Genomic DNA, 26017 nt, shown 5'->3' on the forward strand with positions numbered 1-26017 from the left:
TAAGGCTACTTTTAATTTCATTTAAAATAAAAATGTAAAGCATAACATGTCCTACAAACACTGTGAGCTTAAAAAAAGCAGTATTGGCCACTGCTTATTAGCTACCACGAAAATTAGCTACCACAAAAATAAACTCATTTGAGGCACACCATAATTCAGTTTTTCTCCTTTTGATGTGATAGGTTATTTTCTAATTATCACAGTAAGGTTACACTGTTTATGTTACTCTGTAGGCTGGACACTTTCACTGTTTATACCCCCAGCAGCTCACATCATAATTTCTGAGGGGTTGGGAAGCAATAAAACATTGGAAAGACAGTTAACAGATGAAGCCATCTTCAGTGCAGAATGCAGAAATTGATCAGTGTTCATATTTTAAGATGAAGAAAATAATACAATTTTAAAATCTTGTTCTCTTCCCCAGAATCAAATTATACCAGGAAGTTGTGGTGCACGATTTCCTCTCTTGTAGGATTTATAAAGCTTGATTTTTAGCATCAAAGGGAACAAACCTTACTGTGAAGAACTAATACCAAAGTACCAGCTCAAGACTTTTCAAAGCTAAGCAGTGAAAATTGAAGAAGCACCAGGTGCCAGGGACCAGCATCTCCAGAACAGAAGCAGGGAGCAAGGGGGGAAGGGGAAGTGCCCTGACCAACACACAGAAGAGATGAGTTGGGTGGGGCTGGAGACAGACAGCCAGAAGCTGAGACAGCCAGACAAGGGCACAGAGATGAGGAGGGTCTGAGGAAGGCAGGGAGCCAGACTGGCATGGCCAGGCCAGTCCCAGGGCCAGCCCAGGTGTGAGCAGGGCCGGGATCAGGGCAGAAGGAGCAGCCCAGGGGGAGGATCCCGCTCAGAGGAGGCACAACAATCATGGCTTGGGCTGGCCCTGGGGACATGGGCTGAGCTTAAGGACAGCAGGGCTGAGCTTAAGGACAGCAGGCAAGCCAAGAGGCCAAGGAGCCCCTCCTGCCATGTCTCCCCCAGCTCTTCCCCCACAGCTGTGCCCAGCTGTGCCCAGCTGGGCTGGCCTCGAGCACAGCCCAGCCCTGCCAGGAGGGCCTGGGGGCTGCCCAGTGCCACAACATCAGCTTCCAAAGGAAACAGGACTTGTAAGAACCAAGGACAGAGCCTGCTCAACTCCCAGCCTATGCACAGATTTCGTCTGAGAGCAGAACATCTGCTGTGTGATACTGGCACAACTACAGAACCATCCTAAAAATGTGGTTTTCACGAGTTCGCCAAAGCTGTAAAGTGCAAGCGTGTCAGTTTCAAATCCCTTGGCACATACAAATATCTACTTCCAAACAGAGTTGGAGCAGCACATCTCAATTAAAAAATAATTAAAATCATGCCGCTGCAATTAAGATCTTGTCAAACCAACTTTTGAACATAAAATAATTACGGTATATTCATTATATTAAAAAAACATCCTTCTTCTCCACCATTCTTCATTAATTTCTAGTAAATCTGAAAAATTAGAAAATACAGCATTTCTTTTAATTCTGTGCACTTGAATATACAACTCCAAAAAATTCTAAATAGGTATGACAACTAATATACAATCCCATACAATTAATATACAATCCCATACAACTAATATACAATCCCATACAAAACCATAATATACATTTTGGTTTGAGTGGATTTATCACCATGTAACAGTAACAGGGTTTGGCTCCATGACTGTTTAAACCAACAAAAGTCATCCTTGTCAGTGTCACTCCATGGAAACATGGAATATAATTCACTCCTTTCTGCTTGCTTCTTGGTGTTTAATTATTTAATTTTAAGCAGCTCTCTGCGGTATCAGAGAAGTATCTGCTCTGATGCAAAAGAAGAGCAAGAACATGCAAGCAGGGCAAAAGGACAGAGAACACTCTGAACTTCTGAGTCCCAAGTCACAGTGTTGAAATTTGGAAATGAACAGTCACATTAAGAAAATACATCAATGCTGGAGTGGAGCATTTGAAGTGCTTGTACTGAAGTACTTCCCTGCTTAGCAACTCCCCCATCACCACAAACATCTGCCCTAGTATTTATATTTTGTGCAACTGTAATAATCTTTAGAAATGTAATCAATCAATCACTTTTGAGATCTGGAATTACAGATATTTAATGACACTGCAGTCTTCAACTATACTATATTATTTTCGAGTACTCATTTTTAGAGGCTCCATATACTGTCTAATGGTACACACACAACTTCTAGTTAAAAATACTTTAAGACACATAAAAAGGCTGAAGGATAGTGATATTTAACACCTCCAGTTACATCATAGTTTGGACAAATCAAAGACAAGCTTGCCAAGCAACCAACCTGGCTCCACCTACCATGACCATTCATGTTTGTGTCATTCCACCTTTTTAACCTCTATTCTAAACAGCCCTGGATTCCAAAGCACCCTTACCTCGTGTCTTCATCCAAAAGATTCAAAGCAGAATTTATTTCAAAGTGTCATTTTCACCACTTAAAAAATTACTTTCTTGTTAACACAAAATCCATATGATTTTACTGAACGTACTTGAGTGGTGAATTTAAGATACGAGGAAAACAAGCACAGGCAAACAAAGCAGAACAGGGGAAATAAGGACATAGGAAAACAGACCTGATATGAGACTAAACAAGAAGGAAAGGAAGGAAAACTCTTTTGTCTTTGATTAAGTACTTGGAAAGGAAAGAAAAATTCTTCAGGAAAATAAATTTTTGTAATTTCTACTCAGCTTAGCAGTGTGATTCCTGCTACCAGGCCTTGAAATGTGCAAAAATTAAACATGCTGGCTAAACCTTATGTTTGTGTTTTGCTCCTTAGGTCACTAATTTTTTTGTCCTGGCTTCTTTTGGGAAAACAAGCTGTCTCTTGGGGAGATGGAGGTGTATGTCTCAGACTCAAAGGACTGAATACATCCCTGCTGAATACCCACATGGAGAAGGCAAGCAGGGTTGGAGTCTAGAGAAAAGAGCTTAAGGCAGAAACTTAGGAATGTACAGATAATGCAGTGAGACAGGAGAGAAATATAACTTAAATATAACCTAAATCTCCTTTGAGCCTGAAGAAAGCTACTGCATTTTGAAGCTTCTATAGATACCTACCATCTTACTAACAGGCAACAAGAAATAGAAGAGCACTGAAAGTCTTCTTGCTACCATAAATTATTTTTAAAAGTAACTTTATGATTCCTGTTTTTCTACCTAATCCTTTATTGATTAAATAATTTCTAGTGATCCAGCTACAGGCCTGGTTTTTGTCACACTATTCCTATATATTAGGCTTTTTTAAATTAAAAAAAGAAGGTATGATTTAAAATGTCATAGACTGCTGTTCCTTATTACTAAGCTTAAAACCTTTGGGGATATTTTTCCCAACTCTAGTTTAACGCCTAAGCACAAATAAGGTCTGTTTCCAGATATGCTGTGCACTTGGTCATACAGGGAGGGTCATCTGCTGACACGGTGTTATCCTGCCAAGCAGAAAAAGCATGATGAGGCTACTATTGCACAATATTTCTCAAAATAAATGTTGAAATTACTTTTGTATCTATTCATAGTGATACATGTTGTCTTGCTGCCCACCTTTCTCCAAGGAAGAGCTATTTTTAAAAATGTGATTAATGCGGTTCACAAATATTTTTCTAGCTACTCTTCAATTTTCTATTAATCACTGAGATAGGATGAAGTTCCTTGTGCCAGCAGAGAAATAACTGAACGTGTCGTTATTGGACAAATGCTCTGGTCAATATTTGTGTCCTGAACACGAGACTGGATGGGACAACAGCTGCCACTGAAGTACTGAAAAAAAAGTACTAGAAAGCTTTAGCCCAGGTTGTAGAGACACATACACATTAAGCTCCTGTTCCAACCAGGCAAGAGAAACAGAGCAAGTGTGAATATTGTTCCAAAAGGCACAAAAACTTCTGACACGTTCAGCTGTGATCTCCAGCAGAAAGAATTAGGCCTTATCTTAGGAAAATAAACTTTCTCAAAGGGATGAGCCAGTGGCTTCTACCACACTCTTCTGGATTCACTGCCTTTAACTCTTCTTAAGACTACATGAAAGGTGAGAATAAATGAGAATTTATTTCAAACAGTCTGTTCATATTTCCTGGTCCTCCTTTTCCAGTTAACAACCATTGCAAACAGGCACGTGCAGCTGCATTAACAACTCTTTTTTTAGTAAATCCAGACAGAAACTTGGCATTAACAAGCCTTGGCACTAAGAACATGATGACAGCCCACCACCTACATGGGAATGGAATTTTGTGCTGCTCTGGAAAGTGAGGTACACTATGAAAACACAAATATTTTCTAATCTGTGTCCTTTGAGACACAAGACAATTCTACCATTGTGCTGTATCCCCAGATACTTAGATACATCAACTGGCAACTGAGGCACATATGGGAAGAAAACCCAAACAACCCCCCCAAAACACAAAGAAATAAAAAAAAAATCAGTGGTCAAAACTAGGAGATGGGAAAAGCAGCCTTTTACAAAGTGTTCAAGTACTTGCTCTAAAAAAAAATCAACCTGCCAACTTATTTGCACATTCCTTAACTAACACCAGGCCCATTCCCAGGCAGCTGTACCACTCTTGCCACACCAAAAAAGAGGGAGACACAACGAGAGCACCCACACAAGCCCATGAGACAAACTCTTCCTGATTGCTCTTATAGCCTTGTAAAAGACAAAGTTCTGCTGCAACAGAAAAGAAGGGAGACAACTCTTCTTTTTGTCCAGCAGCTTGCATGATCCCCTTCAGGCAAACAGGATGTAAGCCTGTAAACTTCTCGTGACAAGATTTGCCAAGTTTTATAACCAGGCACTTTCTCCAGTCTCTCCCTTCTTCAGGCCTGTTGAAGCATCACTAACTAGAAAACTGAGCACTGACTTTGCCTTCCTTATCTCCCTTTCTCTCCCCCTCCTTCTGCTGATCCTCATATCCTTATGTGCCCTGGAAAGGACATCTGGTGAACACGGGCTTACTGACTCATACTTCTTACAAGGCACCAAAAAGCCAGAAAGACAGAACCTCCAAACATTTACTGGAAGTCAGGAGGACAAAATAAGGCAGAAGAGCAGCAAAACCAACAAAAAGCTGACAGCACAAAGGCTAATGGACTATGTGAAAAGAAGGATGAGATGGTAGACAAAGAGGGTATAGCTACTGAAAAGTGTATGGGAGCTAATAAGAAATGAAACAAATTCAAAATGTAAAGGTAAAGGATTTTTGACTGCTAGCACAACAATCTAGTCCTGGTTAAACTCCAAACTCTTCAGCACTCTGCTGCAGTGGATTTAGGAATTTACATGACATCCATCTGTATATAGTAACCCTCTAATAACATGTGGTTAACAACATTAAATTAAACTGTATGTGTTGGAAAGAAATGCTAAATTCTCACATGAAGTTTTATTATTCCTTTCTGTACACAACAAGAGGAATTTTAAAAACTTGCCCTGCAAAACAGGCTCTCGGTAAGACAAGAGAAAAATATTGGGCTCAGTTTTCTCTTCCATATATTTACATTCCCACTCCATCTTCATGGCTTCCCTCTATAAATCTCATGCATATAATGACTTTTCAGATTTGTCCTCATTGTTTTCCTCAGCCTGATCCTGTGATTTGCCACACAAAAGCCAGGTGCCAGAAGACAGGATAATTACTAAGAACTAACTCAAAGCCTCACTTTCTTTGACATTTTCTGAACTGTGTATCTGCCTCAAATCAGTTACCACACGCACTATCCTTCCAGAACAACATACCACACCCCATGGTGCAACCTGCTGCACTTATGGTACCTCACACCACATTTCATGTCTTCAGAAAAGGGGAAAAATTGCCAGGTCTGTCCACATTCAAAACATTGCCTGCAATCTGACCAGAGCAATGATAAGCCAAGTAAAACCTCAGGACTGTGATGAAGCTAAGTAGCACCTATATACCATGTTAGCCACAATTTATCTTTTATTAAAACTACTATTTAAAAAAATGAAAATCTTCCTTTTGGAATATTACCCTTTTTGGAAGGATACAATTAAATCATCCTGGTAGGAGATGGCATTGAGCTCATATCTGATACTGCTTTCTGTGACATAAGTTTAGTGTTGTTCACTATTGTTTTTCTGGTTTCCATCCATTTTTACTGTCTGTTTGAGAGAAGATGACAACACATATCCTGAGGCCATTTGGTTGCTTGAGAATAAAACTGAAGTTCACAGGATCAGACAAGATTATCAGTTGTGCCCTTATCCAGTGCTGCTACCAGTTTATGATTGAAAGTCACTTCACAAACCAATGGAATGAAGACCAGAAGTGTCAGGATTTAATGGCAGACAAGACCAGCACTGAGGTACCCAGGTAACACCGATGCAGCGTTGTAATTGAAGTGAGCAATCTGGGGAGGGCTGTGTTAGAGCATCTTCTTGAAACATTGGCAGTAACACATAACAACAGCACTGTAGGAACTTTTTGGTCACACCAGCTTTATTACAAACTCCTGGTTTTCCCTGGAGTTTGTACAGCATCCAAGGGGAGTGGAGCAGGGTATCTTTTTACAGGAATGTTTTTGGGATCACGTAGGGGCCACGCTCACTTCTGCCCCCTGTAACTTACAGATACTACATGGTGGGATTGGACTAGATGACCTTTAAAGGATCCTTCCAACCCAACAATGCCACGATTCTCTAATGCTGGAGATAACTTCCCACAGGCAGGCTGTACAAAAAGGTTCTCTGAATGTCTGATTAGGGGATAAAAGCACAGTCGGTCATTCTTTCATTTGAAAGAAATTAATATTTACCATGCAGTTTTCTTGGCACATGATTAGAATTGAATTAGAACAGAAAATATCTCATTTTATAATTTAGAAAAATTGGTTTTTTTCAAAGCAGGCCTAGACATACCCAGTTGCTGAAAGAGAAGAGCCACACTGGTGCCTGTAACAGGAAGGCTATCGTGTAGAGGAGTCTGTATCAGCTGCCGGTCTCCAGCTCCCAAAGAAAACAATTTCTGTAGAAAGAATTTTTTAAAATTTAATTTATGTAGAATGAACAAGCTGCCATTATACAGGTCAGTGATTCATACTGCAAAAGTTATTTATTTTGTATACTGAAATTTAAAGTCAAATAGAGGTCTGAAAAATCATTTGGGCACAGTGATATAGCTCCTTGAATGTACAGCATGATAGTGTCTCCCTTGCATTTACACTGACTTAGTCAAACAGTTGAGGCTTTGAAGGCAGTTAACAGTACATTTCTATTAATAAAATGAAAACATTTCTATTAATACAATAAAAAACCTCTCAGGAAAAAAAAAAGGTTTCACATCCATCTAAATCAGAAAAATGTACAGCATTACTAACTGAATTTCTTTGCTCTCTGCCATCCTCAGGTGTGTATTGAGTAGGAAGGTACCTGTGACACGTGGGTACTGAAGAGGGCACTTTGCTATTGCTGTGCTCCTGCTCTGCACATTGAAGCACAATGACAGCTTCAGTTACCTTTCCAGCACAAGAACACTCCCTGGAGGGAGGCAGGAAATGGGAGTGAAAGGAGTGCACTGGAGTACCACATCCCAAACAGCTCTGCAATTGCAAAACACCCCCACTTTCCTGTGAGCAAATCCACATGGCACTCAGGCAGGGAGTGATGCCAAGCAGTTCTCTCTAACCAGACTCCCATGGGCTGGGGGGCATTTCTGTGTGTAAATCTTCTCTCTGTATGGCAGCAAAGCTGGGGAATGTAGGAAGGCAGCAAGCTCTGGCTGCTGCACAGCAGGTATTAAAAAATCTCCCCAGTAAACCCAAACAAGTCCCTGAGCTGTAGAAGCGGTGCTCTGCCCCTGCACTGCAGCAGCAGGTCTGGATGCAGGTAATCCATTTCACAGCTGATTGTTTCTGGAAATAAATGCTACAAGAGTGTTTCCACTCTAAGGGATATAATTCACTATAATTCACCTTCAGCCCTGCAAGCATAAGGCTTAATAAATGAGAAATTTTATTTAAATTATTTAAATGACAGTTTGACAGCAGCAAATTTAAGTTGGAAATGAGTGAGCACTTTATTTGAAGAGAGAAAGCAGAAGGAAGAACAACCAGAGCAGCATGACTTTTCCTTCCTCTTCTAGCAGAGCAAAAAGCCACTGAGAAAAGCTGCACTCATGGACAGGGAGAAAAAAAGAGAGGATAGAAGCACAGCCAGAAGCTCAAGTGGATCACCAAAACCAAAAATAAGAGACTCAAATACCACTGGAAAAGAGGGTTTCTGATGAGGAGATAAAATCTGATTACTCCCCATCAAAAGCCAAAATAAGGATAGAGAAAGCAGAGACATGGCAGCCTGGAGAGCAGCAAGGCAGTGCTTTACCAAGCTGACAGGGCACTCTGACACTTTCTGCACTGAGAGAAGTCCCACAGCAGCCAGGGCTATGGCAAAAGCAGAACAGAATTAGGAAGTTGTAGGATTTCAAGAGGGTTGAAAAACCCACAGGTTGAGTGGGAAGCTGTCTATGTAATTGAGTTTAAAATGCTGCCATCTGCACATGTAGTTTTCTGGAATGTTTCATAGTAAGGACCATAATGTCCCATCAGGGTCACAGCATAAAGCAAAAACCAAACACAGAAGACTCAAGTGGCTTACCAAAACATCACAAATGTACAGGAATAATTTATAAAAAGTAAGGTAAGAAACAAACCTGACTTTCTGCTCACAGAAAGCACAAGTGAAAAGCAGAAAGAAGTCTGTTTGCTAGAAAACTTTAATTTCTGAATGCATGGGCTATTTGCAATATATAATTCCTCTGAAGAAACCCCATTTTTACCATTTTTTACCATTGAAAAACAAATTATGAAAATAGAAATTTAAATGAGTTATCAAAGAAATGACAGTGGAATCCTAAACTCCATCAAGGAGCAAACATGCATAAATGAACTGATACGAAGCTTACATTAGAAAATGGTGAAGAAAAAAAGCCTTTAAACATTTCTTTAGCAAGCAAAAAAATATTCCTGAATATTCCTTCATTATTTAAAAACTAAACTTACACAAACTGCTTAATTTGTTAATGTGCCCTGTAAAAGCCAACTCAGTGACAAAATTAACCCTTTGACCTTATCCTGGAATGGAATTTTTGCTGTCTTTAGAAGACAGGCCACAGGGAAAGCACTCACAGGCCACAGGGAAAGCACTCAGCTGAACTATGATCTTTTTTTCTTCAAAAATATCTCAAGAATTTATTTTTTGTTTTCTTCATAAATTAAATTAACTGGAAAAATACCCTTTTCCCCCCTAGCCCCCCTCCCCATTTACCTGAGACCCTCCAGAAGCAGGAACAAGGCATGAACAGAGATTTGCAATGAGAGTCTCCAGTGACACATTCAGGCTGTCCACATACACGGTGTAGATCAAACCAAGGCAAGCCTAGAAAGGTCGAAAAAATATATCAGACTGCAATACAGGTCAAATTATTCAAAGATCTATCTATATAATCTTTAAAAAAGTAAGTTCTTAATAGTTACTGGTGCAGTGAAGGACTCTCAAACCAATGTAATTTGCCACAGAGGCAATAATTCATTTTTAAAAATTAGGTTGGCTACTTGCAAGGATGTATGGTTTTTTTAAAAGAAATTCTAGGTGTAATGTTTTTGCTTTGTTTGTTATATAACAAGTGCTTTATTATAAGTTACTGTTAAAAATTATAAAAATCAACACAGCTTCATCTGTGCTTTGAACTCAAAATGGACTAAAACCTGACTGGTTTCCAGGGTAGAACACTGATTAATCAATGAGCTTCTGAGGCTCATTTTAAGACCAGTATAAATCACTAACAATTCCATATGTTATTGAACTTACATCCTTTATTTTGTTATATCAATATAAATATATTTTATATTAATAGTATATTACTATTTCCACATATTTTATTAATGGATCAAATTTTGATTGAGAAATCCCAGATACAGCTTTAGCATTTTTACTAATAATTTAATCCAGATCAACGTGACATTCTAAGAAGCCTTTGGACAAAAGGAAATAACTCCTCCACAGCATCTTTTGCCTTTTAACTGCTGTAACTTTGATAAATCAGCAAATATTTTAGTAGTTCTCAGAAATAATTCCAACAGTAACTTTTCACATCACACATAGTTAAACAGTGAAACTCTGTTCTGTGGGTTGTTGTAAAATAAGAATGTTAAGAAAGTGAACTAATTACAGAAAAATCCACAGAAACAACACCTCTGGTTCAGGATGTCATTTAACTGTTATTCACATGGAACGAGGAAAGCATTTTGTAGAATTCTTTCTACAGCCTGCCCTATTCTTACCCACTTTGCTTTGCACTTGCCATGGGCCACTATGAGAGACAAAATCCTGGGCTACAAGGACTTTAAATCTCACAGGGTGCTGTCAGCCTTAATGTCTACGGACAACCGCTGACTGATTTCCTCCCTTCGTCTGTAAACCGAACTTTATTTGTTACTGTTCATATGCATTAGCTTAGGAGAAATTTAAGCTTTTCATTTATCTCAGATAAATCCTATTTCACCAGCTGAAAGTAATCCAAGGTCCTCAATCTTGGTCATGCATCTTAATTTGGTCTGGAAGAGGGTCAGACATTTTGCTTTATATATGGAGGAGAACTACATTTTCACTGGTAATTTACCTCTATATATAATTTACCACTGTTAATTTACCACTATAGCTTTTTTTCCTAATAACCTCTTTCATTAGAGAGTACACTGAGCCCAGAAAAATCTCTACCACTCCTTCTGTGTAGTTTTAAAATTGCTTGGAAGGTAAAAAGGCACTACTTGAATCTACAGGGGTTATTTACTGTCACAGATGCTGAATTTTATCTAGTTTGATCTAAACCTACTTTTGCTTTTAAATTCCCAGATCAATCCTGAGTGAGACATTTTAAATCAAAAGTACTGTCATTGTCACTCATTTAAAACCAGATTTTTTTTTTTTTTTTGCTGATATATTGTAAATAGCAATTGAAAGTTCTTTACCCTGAAAATTTCTGGATAATCCAATCTGGACACCAGCACCAGACTTTTAGGAGCAAATACTTCTGCAGGCTGAATTAAACCAGACTCCTCTTCACCTTCAATTTCTTTTGTTCCCTTGAAAACAGAAACACTTCAATTAAGAAGGAGGAAGAAAACTCAAACCAAAATGTCAGCATTTTTACCAAAAGTTAATATTTCTCAGAGCTTCAGAAAAGTACTGCATTATTTGAAACTGGTAACAAAATCAAGTAACAGGAGCACACTTCAGTGGTTGCATCAACTCCCTAAAGGTTCTAGATGTAATTCAGCTTATTAAAACTCACCCTGGGGAGTCAAGCACCAATGTAACTAAAATAGTTCTCTTAAGAAAGCAGTCTAAAAGGACACAGTTCCACGTTAAATACTCCCTGTGGCACGTTTCAGATAGTGAAGTGGATGACAGAACAGGATCCTTCCACATCAAAGTGTTTGCTGATCTACAATCTCTCCAAATACAGAGATCATGCAGTTCACAAAAGAATGGTTGTCCTCCTCATATTAATATAATTCAATTCCTTACAGAATTCCCACTAACATTACAGCTGAAATTATCTGTAATGTCATCTCCAGCCTGACCTAGTGAATTTGGAATTTAAAGATATTTCTTCACCAGAAAACTGGTTCAAATTTCTCAAAAAAATCCCTCACACTTAGGAACCACTAAGGTTACAAGAAAAAAAAAAAAAGAGAGAACAGCACAGTGCAGATAAACTTGCAGTTGCTCATGATATTGTGCAAGTGGCTATAACCTTCTTGCCAGAACTTATTCAATCACAAATAGTTTATTATTATTCATAGCCAAAACTGAAGATGTCACTAAATATTTTCATTTCTAAAATTCCATACATTCTTTGACAAATTAAGTTTGCAGATGACATAATGTCCTTGCTTTCCAATTTCTGGATGTAATTCTCTCCAATCCCGCACCACCCACCAAATTTCTTTTATTTGTTCCTCTGACCAAGCATTCTTCCAAGCAAAAATCACTCAATTATCTTAATTAGGAACACGAGAAAAATTTTGTCCATTTTCATATGACAACATGAAATATCTGCCTTCTATTTCTGTCACATTACTACTCATCATTTCAGTTCCTTCAAAAAAAATCCAACATTTCTCCTAAACGGACGAAATCTGATAAAAATGCTCTAAAATGCCAGGAATGCTACAAGTTCAAGAGCTTTATTTCACAATCATAACTCAGAATGTACAGTTTCTTTAGGCACTTTCTAACCCACAATGCAGAATTCAAGTTAAAATGATATAAAAAGAGAGTACTTGGTCTTTGGTTAATCCAATATAACAGTTTCATACTAAAATAAAACCAGTTGGGTCAACAGTGCACATACACAAATGGGCAAACACTTGACTTTGTACATTGAATTTTACCTAAATGTCCAGCAATTCATTTACACTGTATGTGCTTGGATGAGTCTGCACCTCATTCCTAAGATAAAATTGTGATTCCCAAATTTCACAAATAGAGAAACACAAAAACTCAACGGTGACACATCCCACAGAGGTTCATTCATTTGCATCCATTTTTATGCTGACAGGGAGAGCTTTTACAGGAATTACAGTTCCCTCCCTCTGCCCCCCAAAACCCCACCATTTTTTAATTATGAGAAGAGGTTTACTGTATGAACCACTCTAAAGAGCAAGTATGAGTTCCAGGCATAAAGACAACAGTTTCTGGATATCTGACAAATTGTGGGCTCTGACATTAGGAAAAATGAAATTAAAACACATTCCACATTCCTAAAGGCAAGGGAACATGGCAGCTCCTCCATATTCACATGGTACCAAGATAACGAAACCTCAGGGTGCTCAGGCAGGGAGGAGCTTTCCATACGAGACCTTTCTAATAAAATCCACACAACTTCAGATCAAGTCTTGAATTAATTCATAATTAAGATTTAAAGCTCTCAGGGCACGACAGCAGCACAATACTGATTGATAAAGCATTTTCACTCTTCAACTACTCTCTCCTACTTTATAAAAGATTGACAGAAAAATGCAACGTGACTGCTGAGTTTCTTCCCCAGCTCAGCATTCAGACAGGCACACAGGCACATTATTAGGAGTCACTAGACTAAGCAGATAATCATTTCAAACACATGACTTTTAACCTACTTTTCAAGCAAAGTATTAACAGCATAAGCATTCTGTACCCACAGTAATTACAGAGCACTAAAGCCACAAATGTGATTGTATTCACACTTCTGGTCAGACACACACACATTTCATCTTTCTTTATCCCTTTTTCCATCTAAGGTAAAAATGTTGTCTAATAAAAGATAACAAATTGGAAGACTTTGTTATGTTGGAGGCTTTTTAAATAACTTTTTATTTTATATGTGCAGCATTCAGTTAACAGTTTACTTAAGAATAAATGGATGGCATGGAAAGGCTTGCTAAGGATACACAGATTGAAAGATGAATTTAAATTACAGAATCACAGAACCACAGAATCATTTAGGTTGGAAAAGACCTCAGAGATCACTGAGCTCAGCCTCTGAGTGAACACCAGCCTGCCAATTAGACCACAGCACTGAGTGCCATGTCCAGCTTCTTCTGGAGCACCTCCAGGGATGGTGACAGCAGCACCTCCCTGGGCATCCCATTCCAGAGTCTGATCACCCCTTCTGTGAGGAAATTCCTCCTGATGTCCAACCTGACCCTCCCCTTGAGGCTGTGTCCTCTCATCCTGTCACTCACTGCCTGAGAGAAGAGACTGGTCCCCACCTGGCTACAGCCCCCTTCCATGGAGTGGTGGAGTGGTAAAGCCTCTCTGAGCCTCCTTTTCCCAGGCTGAACACCCCCAGCTGCCCCAGCAGCTCCTCATCAGACTTGTGCTCCAGACCCTTCCCCACCTCTGTTGCCTTCCCTAAATTTGCCTTGGTTAATTAATATTGAAAAAGATTCCTTTTTTTCCCCTTCCATTTTTCTCTTTATATTTATTTGAAATAAGCAAACTTTGAAACAGCTGAATTTAAAAAAAATGTACCACTAGAGAGCAAAGCAATGTTCCAGATCCTTAACAATCCATTTAGTTTAACAGGTGATAAACATCTAAAATCTAATCCAGCAATACCTGTGCCTTGAGAAGGCAAATGAATAATTTGTCTTTTTTACCATCCAATTAATAAAGTCCTGAAAAAGACTTTTCCATAGGCTACAGAGTAGGTAACAGAGACTGACCTAACAGTATCAAAGAACAGCATGAGCTGTGGTTACACACAATTTCACCATGCTTAAAATATTCAGCCCTTTGCACTTAGACATGATCAAAGCCCACCAGGGTCCTGTTCCCTGCCTGTCACACCCAGAATCCTCTTTTCTCCTGCACCCTGACTTGGTTTCTAAAGTTATAGGAAGAATATAATGCAGAGATCTGTAAACTATGGCTGACTTACATCCTTAGAGCAGTTTTCCCAAAAAATTTCCTGGCTGTTGCAAACCACCACGAAAACTGACATGCAGCATGACAGTATTGAATGTTAACATTTATGTCACATGAGATCAAAACAATGTATAGGAAAAATTAAGATAGCCAATTTTAAAACTAAAAACAATATTAAATCCTTGAAAAATTAAAACACAATTAAACAAGCAATTATTTCTTATATAGGTAGAACATGGTTGAAGATGTATCAGAAGTTTGAACAGAAAAATTTTACCTGTTTTTTCAACAAAATGTTTGATTTATTTACTTGCTGGGGTTTTTTCCCCCATCTCTTTTTCTGCATTAATAATATTTGATAAACAAACTCAGAAAATGGTGAAACTTCTTTTGAAGGTCATAGGATGCAATTTCATTTTGCTTACCTTGGCTGCTATAGCCATAAAGTGGCCTCTTAAGAGACTGACCAAAATATGTGTGTGTGTGTTCAGTACACTTAAAGCACACCAATAAATATATTTAAACTCAAATGTTTTCATCTATTTTAACAAATGTTCACACCCAGACCTACACTAAAATATATGCATGTGTATATATATATATGTGTATACACACACACACACACATATATATAAATATATGTGCACGCACATACAACTCCCAGAATGACAAAACAATCAGTTTCACAGGTTTTTACACAAATGAGAGTACAGACTAGAGAGTGCACCTATTGCAACTGTTGGTCTTTCTTCTTTTAGAGGAGAAGCAGCCACTGAACATATTTGTGACCTCAAGTGAAGGGGAAATGAAAATATGCAATAACCAAACAGTTGAACTCACAGCATCACTGTAGTTTATGAACTCGTTCTATAAAAGCAGCTGAATTAATAAATGCATTAAACCAGCTTTGATCCCTCCCTGACTGAAAACCAACAATTTAGAAAACTTAACTGTGATCACCACTGTTCATCATCACTCTGCTATTTATTTGTTTCCTTGTTTTCTGAAAACAATTTGTTCCTCAGGTTAGCCAAGGGATGTACATGGCATCAAGCCCAAACTAGACAAATTCAGTCTTATTATTAAAACATTCTTTTAATGAGGAAGGTAACTGACAACTGCAGCCACCAGCAGACCAGGCATGATGTCCCAGATCCTAGAAAAAGGTTTAATACCTCCTCAATCATTGCAGTGAAAAGGGAATACTTGTGGGGTTTATACACATTAAGTAAGGTATTGCTTTCTTTAATCAGTGTCCTTTTGCTCTAAAAATCCCTCTACAGCTATAAAAAAGTGTAAAGCTGAGCAGTGTGGAGTGTAAAGTTAAAAAGTGTAAAGTTTACAGCATTTTATCAAGTTATGAAAGAAGAGTTTGAAAGCTTAGTATTAGGAAAAAAAGTATTAAACAAAAGGTAATTATGATAACAAAATATTGCATATTTCCCTCAAATAAATGGAAGTTGATCAAGAGCAAAATACTTAACAGTGAAATGTATATGAAAGAAATGAAATAGAATAAATATTAATAAATAACTGTCGTGCATATAACAAGGAAATGAATTATTTTTATTTCATGTACATTTATGTCTAAGTTAACACATTTGTGGGTTACCTGATGTCTGATCAAGGCTGACCTTACACACCAAGTTTTTCATTGAGAGGCAATGGACTATGAAACATCTCTCTGCTTCCCACTCACTTCCATGAAATTACACTTCCTGTGAGCCACAGCTGGCTGACACTGGATGGGTTTCAATGTTGCATGGGGTAAATCAGGACAAAACAGACATTCTCATGCAAGTCAATTTCTGCTTAAAAAACTATGTCAAAACTTCTAGAAGAAAAAGGTGACCGATTTTGTGCTACTTCAGTGAAAAATTGCAACTCATTGAAAGGCAACAGATATGGCAGCCAAAAAACAAATGAAACTTTAAAAAACAACTTTGCTCATATTAACCTTATCTTCTTTTATTAAACAGAGATATTAAATGCCATGATCTAGCCTTCAAACTTTAAGGATTCCTCTTGAACTTTTATAAACCTGCTTTTGCCACAACAATCACATTATTTTAAGATGTCAGCTCTACTTCTAAATATTGACATTTAACTTAAAAGATAACCATCTAGCCAAAATCAACATTAGGAACCAAAGTCAATTACGAAAGATCAAAAGGACCTACCAGTATGGTCCCAAAAAATTCTCCCTACTACTGAGTTCAGCATTATCATTTGCTCCATCAACATGCAACTGAATTACAGCACACATGAACCACAAGCACCCTTCTCCTATCTTTTCACCCTAGTCTTCAGAATCTGGAATGCTGGTTCTGATTCATGTTGAGCAGAGAAAAATTAGGCTTATCCTCATGTCAGAGGGAGGAAAAGCAATTTAAACTGAGGTACTAATAGAAAAGTTAGAAGAAACTTAAGGCCTTAGATGTAGCTGTGCTGTTCTGAGGGTGAAAGCTGGCAGGCATTATTTGAAACTCAAAGGAAATCAAATGTGAGCAGAAACTGCAGTTAGAGCTGTGCTTTAAGAATTTGTTCACGCTTCGAAAGAGAACGAACCTCTCTCACTCCCAGACTTGCTCTCTAGTACTTCATTGTGTCAAAACCAGTTTGCCCTATGCAAAATTTTGCATTGAATTATGCCAAGTTTACCAAGCCTGTTGTTTTTCTAGTAACTGCCCAGCAAAGATTTAGAGACCATGTTCAATTTGTTATTTTAGGAAAAATTATTTGGAGTTTACTTTAGTAATCTTATGCCAATTACTCATTTGGGACAGATCCCCTTCTCCTTATGTGACTTGGTCTCTGTTTGTCTTATTTGCAGCCAAACACAAGCTTAGCTGCTTTATTAACAATCAAAGGCCAAAAAACATTCAGCATCAATTAATTTTATTTACTTGTCAGAGTATATAAATGCATGTATCCAATAAATTCTAACACATGTAGGAAAGTTAAAATAAACCAAGCTGCCTGCTGCCAGAAGTCAAGTCTGCAGCCTGCCTGCAATCTGCTGTACTGAGCTAAAACCACAGGTGAACAGATCTGCTTTGTGGTTTGCCTGTGTGCACAGAACCATACCACTGCAGCTAAACCTATTCTGGAAAATATTAAATCAGCTTAAAAGCCATTATCTTGATTTAATTATTTCAAAATGGGGATAATACAATGTAGTAATGCACAGTAAGGAGCCTATCAACTAAAAAAAGATAAGGATCAAAGACAGAAAATGACCTGAAGATCATAAACTTATCAAATAGAGTAATCTCAAGGTTTTATGACAGGTCAGCTTGTTCACTCCCTATGTACTACTGAAACTTCAGAGTACAAATGTGGTAGGAAAGAGTTTGCAATGCACCTTCCAGCATTCCACAACACTGACACCACCACAATCTGTTAGATGTTTACTATTTAATACCCTCACTTTGAAAAGCTCCAGAAGATGTTGATATGGATTATCACATAAAAACATTGAAAGCACTTTGGAACTAAAGTAACCTCACAGCCACACTTTGCACATTTCAGTGCAGTTTTCCAGGCAAAGTGTCTCTGGAATAGGATGTGCAAGCTCCAGAGGAAGTCCAAGATGATGCCACTGAGTTGCCCTGCTGGAATATCAATAATTAATAGCATTAAGTACCTGCTTTTACTGTGTTAACCTTGCCCCTGAGGAATGGGAAAGAACTGCAGTACAGTCCTTAGCAAGAACTATGCAGAAGCAAACATAATTCCAGAGCTTCAAGTTTACCAAACCTTTCTGAATTTTCCCAAAGGCAGCTAACCTGATTCATGAATTCACACCCCCCTAAACTAAGCTGAGAAAACTGCAGACACCTATGAAATACATGCAGAACAAAAGGCAAAACTCAAACCTAAGAATGCTGTAATTCATGCCCTATTTTAACTCACTAAAATGTTTTTGATAAATAATATAGACCAGCATATGTAGACATACACCTAGGTAAAATTTTACACACAGAGATTATTTTGGTTAATTAAACAGTTAATTAATTCCCTTTGAATTGCATATGGGGAAATGCATTGAAAAGACTTCCAGTGAATTGCTGATTTAGTATTACACTACTGTTTGAAAGTCAGCTGAATCTGATCTCTACTGACAAAGAAATGCCTCTGCTGAAAAGATAGCATCTCCTTGTCCTGTGAGCTGAACTCGGGGCCTCTGTTCAACAACACAGGAGTTAAGAGGACAAGGTGACCTTTACCCAACACGAGTTTTTGTACCCTGCAAAAGCATGAGTTCAGCTTGGGGATGTGTGTGCAAATGCACGAGCCAGGGGATGAACAGGGCAGAGAAATTACTGCCAGAGTTATTAAGATGGAAATATGATTTCCTCTGCACAACTGCTCTCATCTTAACTTTAAATTCTGATGGTTATCTTAAATGTATAAAAGGACATTAAAATACAAGTCTGTTTCTTATATAGAAATTTTTCTGCAATCTGGCCTTTACACCAGACTAGAAAGAAAATAAGGCATTACTTAAATCTCTATACAATGTCCCAACAGCCATTTTTCAGTAGATTCAGAAAGATGATGATGCAACATACTAAACATTGCTCTTAAAATTGGGGGGCTTCTTACAGAAAATGTGCTCTGGAGCATTGACTATATGAAGAAACTTTCAGAATAAATTCAGCATTTGGGATTCTAACAAAAAATTATTAAACTTCATTTTAGGAAGAACATGCTCATTTAATATCCAAAGTTGGGGGTCAGATTTCCCACACAAAACAGGTACAAGTGAACTGAGTGTTCTCAGCCCCTGGTAAAACATCAGTGACTCATTGAGCAGCACACAGCAGGATCACCAACTCTCCAGTCCAAGCTGAAAAATCATAGCTTTTTGAAGCACAATCATTTTGTTGGCAGTTTTTCCCTTGACTCAGGAAATATCTATGAATGTTGTGAATCTGCCATTTTATGGTTTGGGATTTTTACAAGTTCTTTTTCCTCCTTTTGCAGGGGAGGGCAGAGAGAGGAAGAGAATGTGAATGGCAGGAAACAGGAGAGCTGTGAATTATTACTTATGTCCATTTGCCAGAGCAATAGGTTTAATCCTATATTTGTGACTGCAATATTTTAACACACACACACTTGAGACAACATACAAGCATGAGACAATCTTGTAAGATTGTTATAAACAAATGTTTGGGGTGTTGTGCTGATCTCACTGAGAAGATTTTCTGTAATGCAAGAAATGCAGTTGCACAGGCTCAATTGCTGGCATAAATCATCCTCTAATTTGTTGATGGTGGGGTTGGGAAGAGAGGGCAAATTTCTTTCCAAGTGCAAAGCAATGTACAAATTGACCATTATGTTCCTAAATTATCTGAGTCAACATTTTTCAAGAAAGATTCTATCTGTGCTGCTCTTCCAAACATTCTTAATATAAATTCTAACTGTGTAACTGGTAAGAAGCACAACTGAGGTCACTAGAAGTATCTGCTGAGTCAAAAGTATTAAATCAAGTCCTTGTCTGCTAAGTGGTAACATGCAGAAATTGCTGTCAGAAATAAGAACCTCATTTTAGCAAACTGTGTACACCACACAGAACTAAACATGCTAATGTATGCACATATATGCATGCAAATATATACTTTTTATGATTAACAAAGCTACAAACATAGAGAAACTGAGTTCTGTGGGTGAATTCTGTAGATGTAAGCTATGATTCTTCTGAACACCCTTTGGCTGCTCAACAGCTTCTGGCTTCAGCTGCCAGAAAAATAAACTGAGTAGACTTTTTTTTTTTGGTCGATAGAACAAGGTTTTTCCAAATCAAGGACATTTCAAATGGATTTCAAACCTATGAGGTTTCAAGTCCACAGAAGCAATCAAAATACAGCACAGGGATACCACTCACATCCACATCCTCCCAGCCCCTCTAAAAAACCAACCAACTTTGAAGGCACTGTGAGAGGAAGGGAAACAGATATTTTGACTTACTCTCCTCCTCCTAATTGCTGCAGGCACATGGCAGTGAATGAGGCACCCAGCTCTGTTTGCTAGAGTATCTAAATAGCACCCTAAGCCAGACAGAAAGGTGGATACAGCCAAGCACCTGCTGGAAGGACCAAGAACCAGAGCAGTGTCTCAGATTTGTTTACACTCATGTAGGAACTTGAGGTGGGAGAGAAACCTTGCACATAGAACTGCTCTGCAACATGCTCAGGATGCCTCTGAATGACAGCAGCTTTATCACTGTTAATTGAACTGCCTCTAGAAATGCCTACACACAGTCCAATCTTTTCTGCTCTTAAGGTCAAACTTTCTAATGCTCCATTTTAAACTCAGACGAGGAATATATCCTTATTTAGCTTTAGCAAACATTACTGGGACAAATAAGTGAGACTAGCATCCTAAACCAGAACAACTCATGAAGGCAAAGCTGTGTCACCTGAAATCACACAAGTGAGCTCCATTCCCCTGTTTAATGGAGTGTGTTCATCTCTCCTGTGCCTACAGATATGGAGCATTAATCAGACTGAAGTTAACAACGACCTTTCTTTATATCATCACACCTTTCTGAGAGCTGATTGCTAATCAGACTGACCAGCACCCATGCAGGTAATAAATTCTGGGTCAGTCAGAACTCCAACAATGCAAAAGGATGATTCACAGATGCCATCAAAGAAAACAGCATCCTATTTTCTGGCCAGGGGTAAGAAGTTGAAAATAGGCCATCAGCTGATTGATTACTAGAGTCTGTGCTTTCCTCTGGAAAACTTGTTATGACATGCAACTGCCAAGAGACTACACTGAATGCAGGACTTTCAGAGGTAGCAGGGAGGATGCTTTTTCCTGCAGACTGTGTAGTTTGTACAGCTGCTATATTAATCTTACATCCTAGGTTATCATGGTATCACTTATGTATTCCATCTGAGTACAAACTCCTTACACTTCTGGTAGCATTTATTTACAAATTATCCTGTAACAAACAACTGAAGCGGGGATGAAGGGAACCAAAACAACAGAAGTCTTCTTGACTTGAGTCCTCCCTTGAGTCTTCTCAGACTCAGCTGTGTCTAAAGGGTTTGTATTATTATGCAGAAGGTTCCAAAAAGGTTTGATGGTTCTCTTGGAGCATTCTGAGAGATGAGTTTGTTTTCAATTCCCAGTTTAGTTAACTACAGAAATTTCCAAGTGGTTGATTCCATTTTTTTTTCTTTTTTGTGAAGATGATTCTGCCAAGCCAAACATCTCATCTGCTGCTCTGGCTGAATTCCGACCAGTCTCATGTATCAGCAAGGTCTACCTGGTGAAGGCTACTGGGAAAGAAGTGATTTTGTGGGTTTTTAATTGAAATTTAATCTTCCTTTTTCCTCAGTAAGTTACATCAGTCAGTTAAGGAAAAACTGACCTGTATTTATCTGTGCAAAGCACTGTCTAGATTTCATTTCCAGTCCTGGGCACGATGTTTCATAGATTATTTAATTAAGCATGCATCTGAATGGTTAAATGAATATTACTGCCACAGCCCAATGCTGTGTGAGCTCAGGTTTCATTACAGACTGTACACGTGCTGGATTCTTGTCTAATGACCATGAAACAGGGCACGTTCAATTATTCTCTTTGGGTTTCAGAAAGAAACAGGAAGTTTTGCTATAAACAATGCAGTCATAGAATAAATTTCACCACAGCAAGTTCATCTGAAAAATATGCATTCTTTACAACACAGCCAGGAATGGCATTATGAGAACCAACATCCTGCTGCACTCAGTTTTTTATTGTTTTTTACTTTGGGTTATTTTGTATTAATACTTAGGCAATATAAGAAAAAAAAAGTTTTAGTTAATACTGGATGTTTTGTGATGAGCATTACTTCAAAGATGTGGATAGGGAATCAAAAGCAGCTGCTGGAAACCACAGGATAAATAACAAGTTTGCTAAATTTAGTTTATGTTATGAAATACATAGAGTAGAGGAAGAGTCAGCCATTGTAAATTTTTATCAGCTGGGAAAGAATTACTATAGAATATTTCACTCTCTACTTATAAAATAAAGGAAATACGACAGACATTAAATTTTTCAAAGGAATGTGTCAGCTGATCTACACTAAAGCTTAAGATTAAAATACATCTAATATTGGGGTATATTTCTGCTTTCAAATCCTTCTAGACATCCACAAAAACATCCAACTAAACTGTAGCGCTAATGAAATGAGAATAACTATTATTCTCTGGCTTCCAACTATTCCCAGAAAAAACACTGCATTATTATTATTACTACAACACATCTTCCAATTATTCTACAAACAGGGTAATCTTTCAACTCCGGTATTAAATGAACATAGTGCTCTTGGATTATTAAAAACATTTTCTTAAAATAATCAATAATGATACAGTTATTCCCTAAAAGAACAAAAAATTACTTTATTCAGCTATTTATTTAATCTCAGCTAATTCCATTATACTTAGTGCCAAAGTTTTACTTATTTTTTTAATTTTCATGTAGGAAAGAAGATATTTCAAAACATAACAATGGCAGTCTGCAATTACATATTAGATTAGGTTTTCCATAGGTTCTAGATTCTAAAGATTTCAAGTATTAAGTCACAGCAGATATTTTGGGAAGCACTTGAGATCAAATGGGAAACAAAATGTCTATTTTTGAAAGGCTGAGGTTGCCAAAAAAAATGAAATACATGTTAAAAAACAAACAGTGCCAAGTAGCTGACACCTCAAATCTGACCCAACTAAAAACTGAATAATTATTCCATCAGTTTTTAAAATCTTGCCAATAAACACACTCACAGAAATATGGATGCACATTCCAGCATCCTTTTGGAGTGCACATCTGTTCTGAGAGAGCAGGCCAGCAGAGGGAGCAGAAGTTAATAAACCTTCTCCCAGAATAAGGCTGGGACTCATTCATCCATGCTGTGTCAAACACGAAAGGAAATGAAAGGAACACCATATTGCTTATCCCATTTGAAAAGGGAAATGTGGTGGAGAAAAAGAAATTCTATGATGTGTTTTTGGCTGGGTTTAATTTTTTTTGTTTGTTTCATAGCAGATGAAAACTCCAAGCACACCAAAAAGCGCCTCAAGCTCACCTTTTGCAAAAACACATGGATTTCTGTAGGACAGGAAAACAAACCCTTAGCAGCAAAAGCGAAATATTTTCTCAAGTTGCTCTCTATGACACGGATCCATTGTTTGTAGGCACTTCTTCCTGCAGTTCTGTTCCTTGCTGTAAATCTCTTACCTGCAGGTTAATCTCTGCTTCATAGAAGGTCAGGCAGGAGCAGTAGTGCCTCTCTGAGTCGATGTCAGTCAAAACCACCACGAAGAATGTTGGCTGTTTCCTCTCCTTTGAGAGCTGCCATCCTCCAGGCTGGCAAAACTAAGGGAGCAAACAGACAGACACAAGTAAGCAGTGACACCAGTTGGTTTCAGAAATATGAAAACTATTTCAGCATTATCAAGGATCATTTTGTTTAAAGTGAACATATGTAGGTCGCAAAATTTGAAGAAAATGGGGGAAAACCAATATGTCTTGAACTTGGTAAGACAGAAAAATTTAGCTCTGTAAACATTAAGGGGGAGAATAAACACTATAAAAAGAAAATGTATTCCTTTAAATACAGTCAGCATTTAAGAGCATCTTTGTGGTGTTGAACAGGAAATAACAGGAATAAATTGACACATTAAGCAGATTTCATTTGGATAAAAGGTTAGAATTTGAAGCTAAAATTCTTGTGTCTTAAAACATCTCAATATTTTTAATTTCTTCACTTATTTCACTAACAATTTATCCAATCAAACATAGATATATACCACTTGCACCTACTTGCAGAATGGAAGTGAGTTCAATACTCAGTCCTAAAAAGAATATTATAGAACAATATTTTTCAGCTATTTATTGATTACTTCTGTAAACTTCATTGTAAACATTTAAAATTTTACATGCATAAGCAGCATGAACCAACAGAGAACTACAGCTCAACAGCAAAGTGGAAATTGTTAGGGTTTTTTTCCTTTTTAAAGGATACTCTCTAATGTAAGAGTGTGCTGAAACTTAGGGATCAGTTTGCTGAAGATACCTGAGATGGCCTTTATGCCCCCTTTCTTTTACTGAAGGCTAAAGTCACATCCATGAAAAAATCACAAGTACATTTCTAATAGCAAGATTATAAACCTAGAATTTAGACAAAAAAGCAATAACCCCGTATGTATTAGGAGTAATAACAATAATAAAACCCCACAATAAATTCCTAGAATTGTTAAACAATGCAGATACCAAAGGAACCAGACAGATAGGAGAAAATCTCAAGTTTCCAGAATTGCTTCATTTCTCTAGATAGATGTTAAAGACTGAAAGAGCATGAAGAGTAACTTGTAAACAAACATTTTCTACAGATTCATCTTTAGAACCTCTACCATAAAACCTGGGTAGTCTTAGGTGAACACCAGTTAAAACTCTGCCTCTGATATACAGTTTCTTTTATGATCCTGGGAAAATCTTCAAAATCAAAGTTTTCTCATGTTACATTCTTCAAATTCTAAATAGTCAGCTTAACACTTGTGAGTCTGCATCCTTAGAAGTGCTAAGCACTCCCTTCTACATCTGAGAATAACTGCTCTGAACATCAAAAAGTACTCTGTAAAAAGACATCCTAGTCATTCCAAGTTAAGCATCCAGTATTAGTCCATGATTTTGATAATACTGGCCTAATCTCCTTTTGGTTTTCATCCCATGTCAGTTAAAAACAAGAAGATACTGCTATTAATCGTGCAGGACTGCTATAAAGATAATGTAATATGGCCAATATACACAGGCATTATAACAAAAGCATCATTAAACAGTTTAACAATAAAAAATCATTAAGAGTTCTCTATGAATTGCAGAGTTTGAGGGGTGTCTGTGTAAGAAATGAAGCCTGGAATCCACAGTTCAACAAGATAACCCCCAAAACCGTGACTTGCTCTTTGCTCAACAAATATGAGCCAAAATGCAAAGAATGCAGCAAGAGCCTAATAATAAATAAAACCTTTCCATGATATGCCATTAAAACCAAATTATTCCTACAAGGTAGGTCAAATGAAGGCTGTTCATGCAGCTCAGGCTTCTTAAGGTCCAAACACTCGAGTTTACAATCTCAACACTCCTTCAGATCTGCCCAGTCTCCCAGCTCTGACAGGAGCTCCTTGCTGGTGCCTCTGCCTTTCAGCTTTACAGGCGATGCCCATCTCACACCTGGAAACAAAAATCTCAGATTTTTGAGAGTCTGGAATTCCTGGACAAAGCCCCACTCTGCCCATTCCAAACCCTTCCCCCTACTAAAGGCACAGAAGAGCTTTGGTATTGTTTGAAAACAATTCTTTTTATAGGCAAAATGCATTATTAGCAGGTCTGCTGCATAAAATCTATTCCAACATCTGCCCTGTAAACTGGGAAATGCAAAGGGAAACCCTACAGCTAAACTTTGAACTACCAGAGGAGACTTTGGATCTGGGCAGGCTGCTGTCAATAGCAACCTCTCAATCTATGCATGTGAAAAACCTACTCATATCACAGGTGAGAGTTCTCCCCAG

The 26017-nt window shown here is 37.9% G+C and overlaps 1 protein-coding gene across 7 annotated transcripts in view; it reads right to left on the minus strand.

Annotated features, from left to right (window-relative positions):
- Window positions 1–26017, minus strand: part of SBF2 (SET binding factor 2) — a 230431-nt gene that overhangs the window by 108506 nt on the left and 95908 nt on the right. For all 7 annotated transcript variants that reach the window (XM_084208186.1, XM_084208185.1, XM_084208181.1 and 4 more), the window contains exons 3-6: window positions 23688–23825; window positions 11012–11125; window positions 9309–9419; window positions 6906–7011 (exon numbers count right to left, since the gene is read on the minus strand). In XM_084208186.1, the coding sequence (XP_084064312.1) occupies window positions 6906–7011; window positions 9309–9419; window positions 11012–11125; window positions 23688–23825 (469 nt within the window). The remainder of the gene's footprint in view (window positions 1–6905; window positions 7012–9308; window positions 9420–11011; window positions 11126–23687; window positions 23826–26017) is intronic.

Source organism: Fringilla coelebs, assembly GCF_963513975.1.
Source record: "Fringilla coelebs genome assembly, chromosome: 6".
Lineage (NCBI taxonomy): Eukaryota > Metazoa > Chordata > Aves > Passeriformes > Fringillidae > Fringilla > Fringilla coelebs.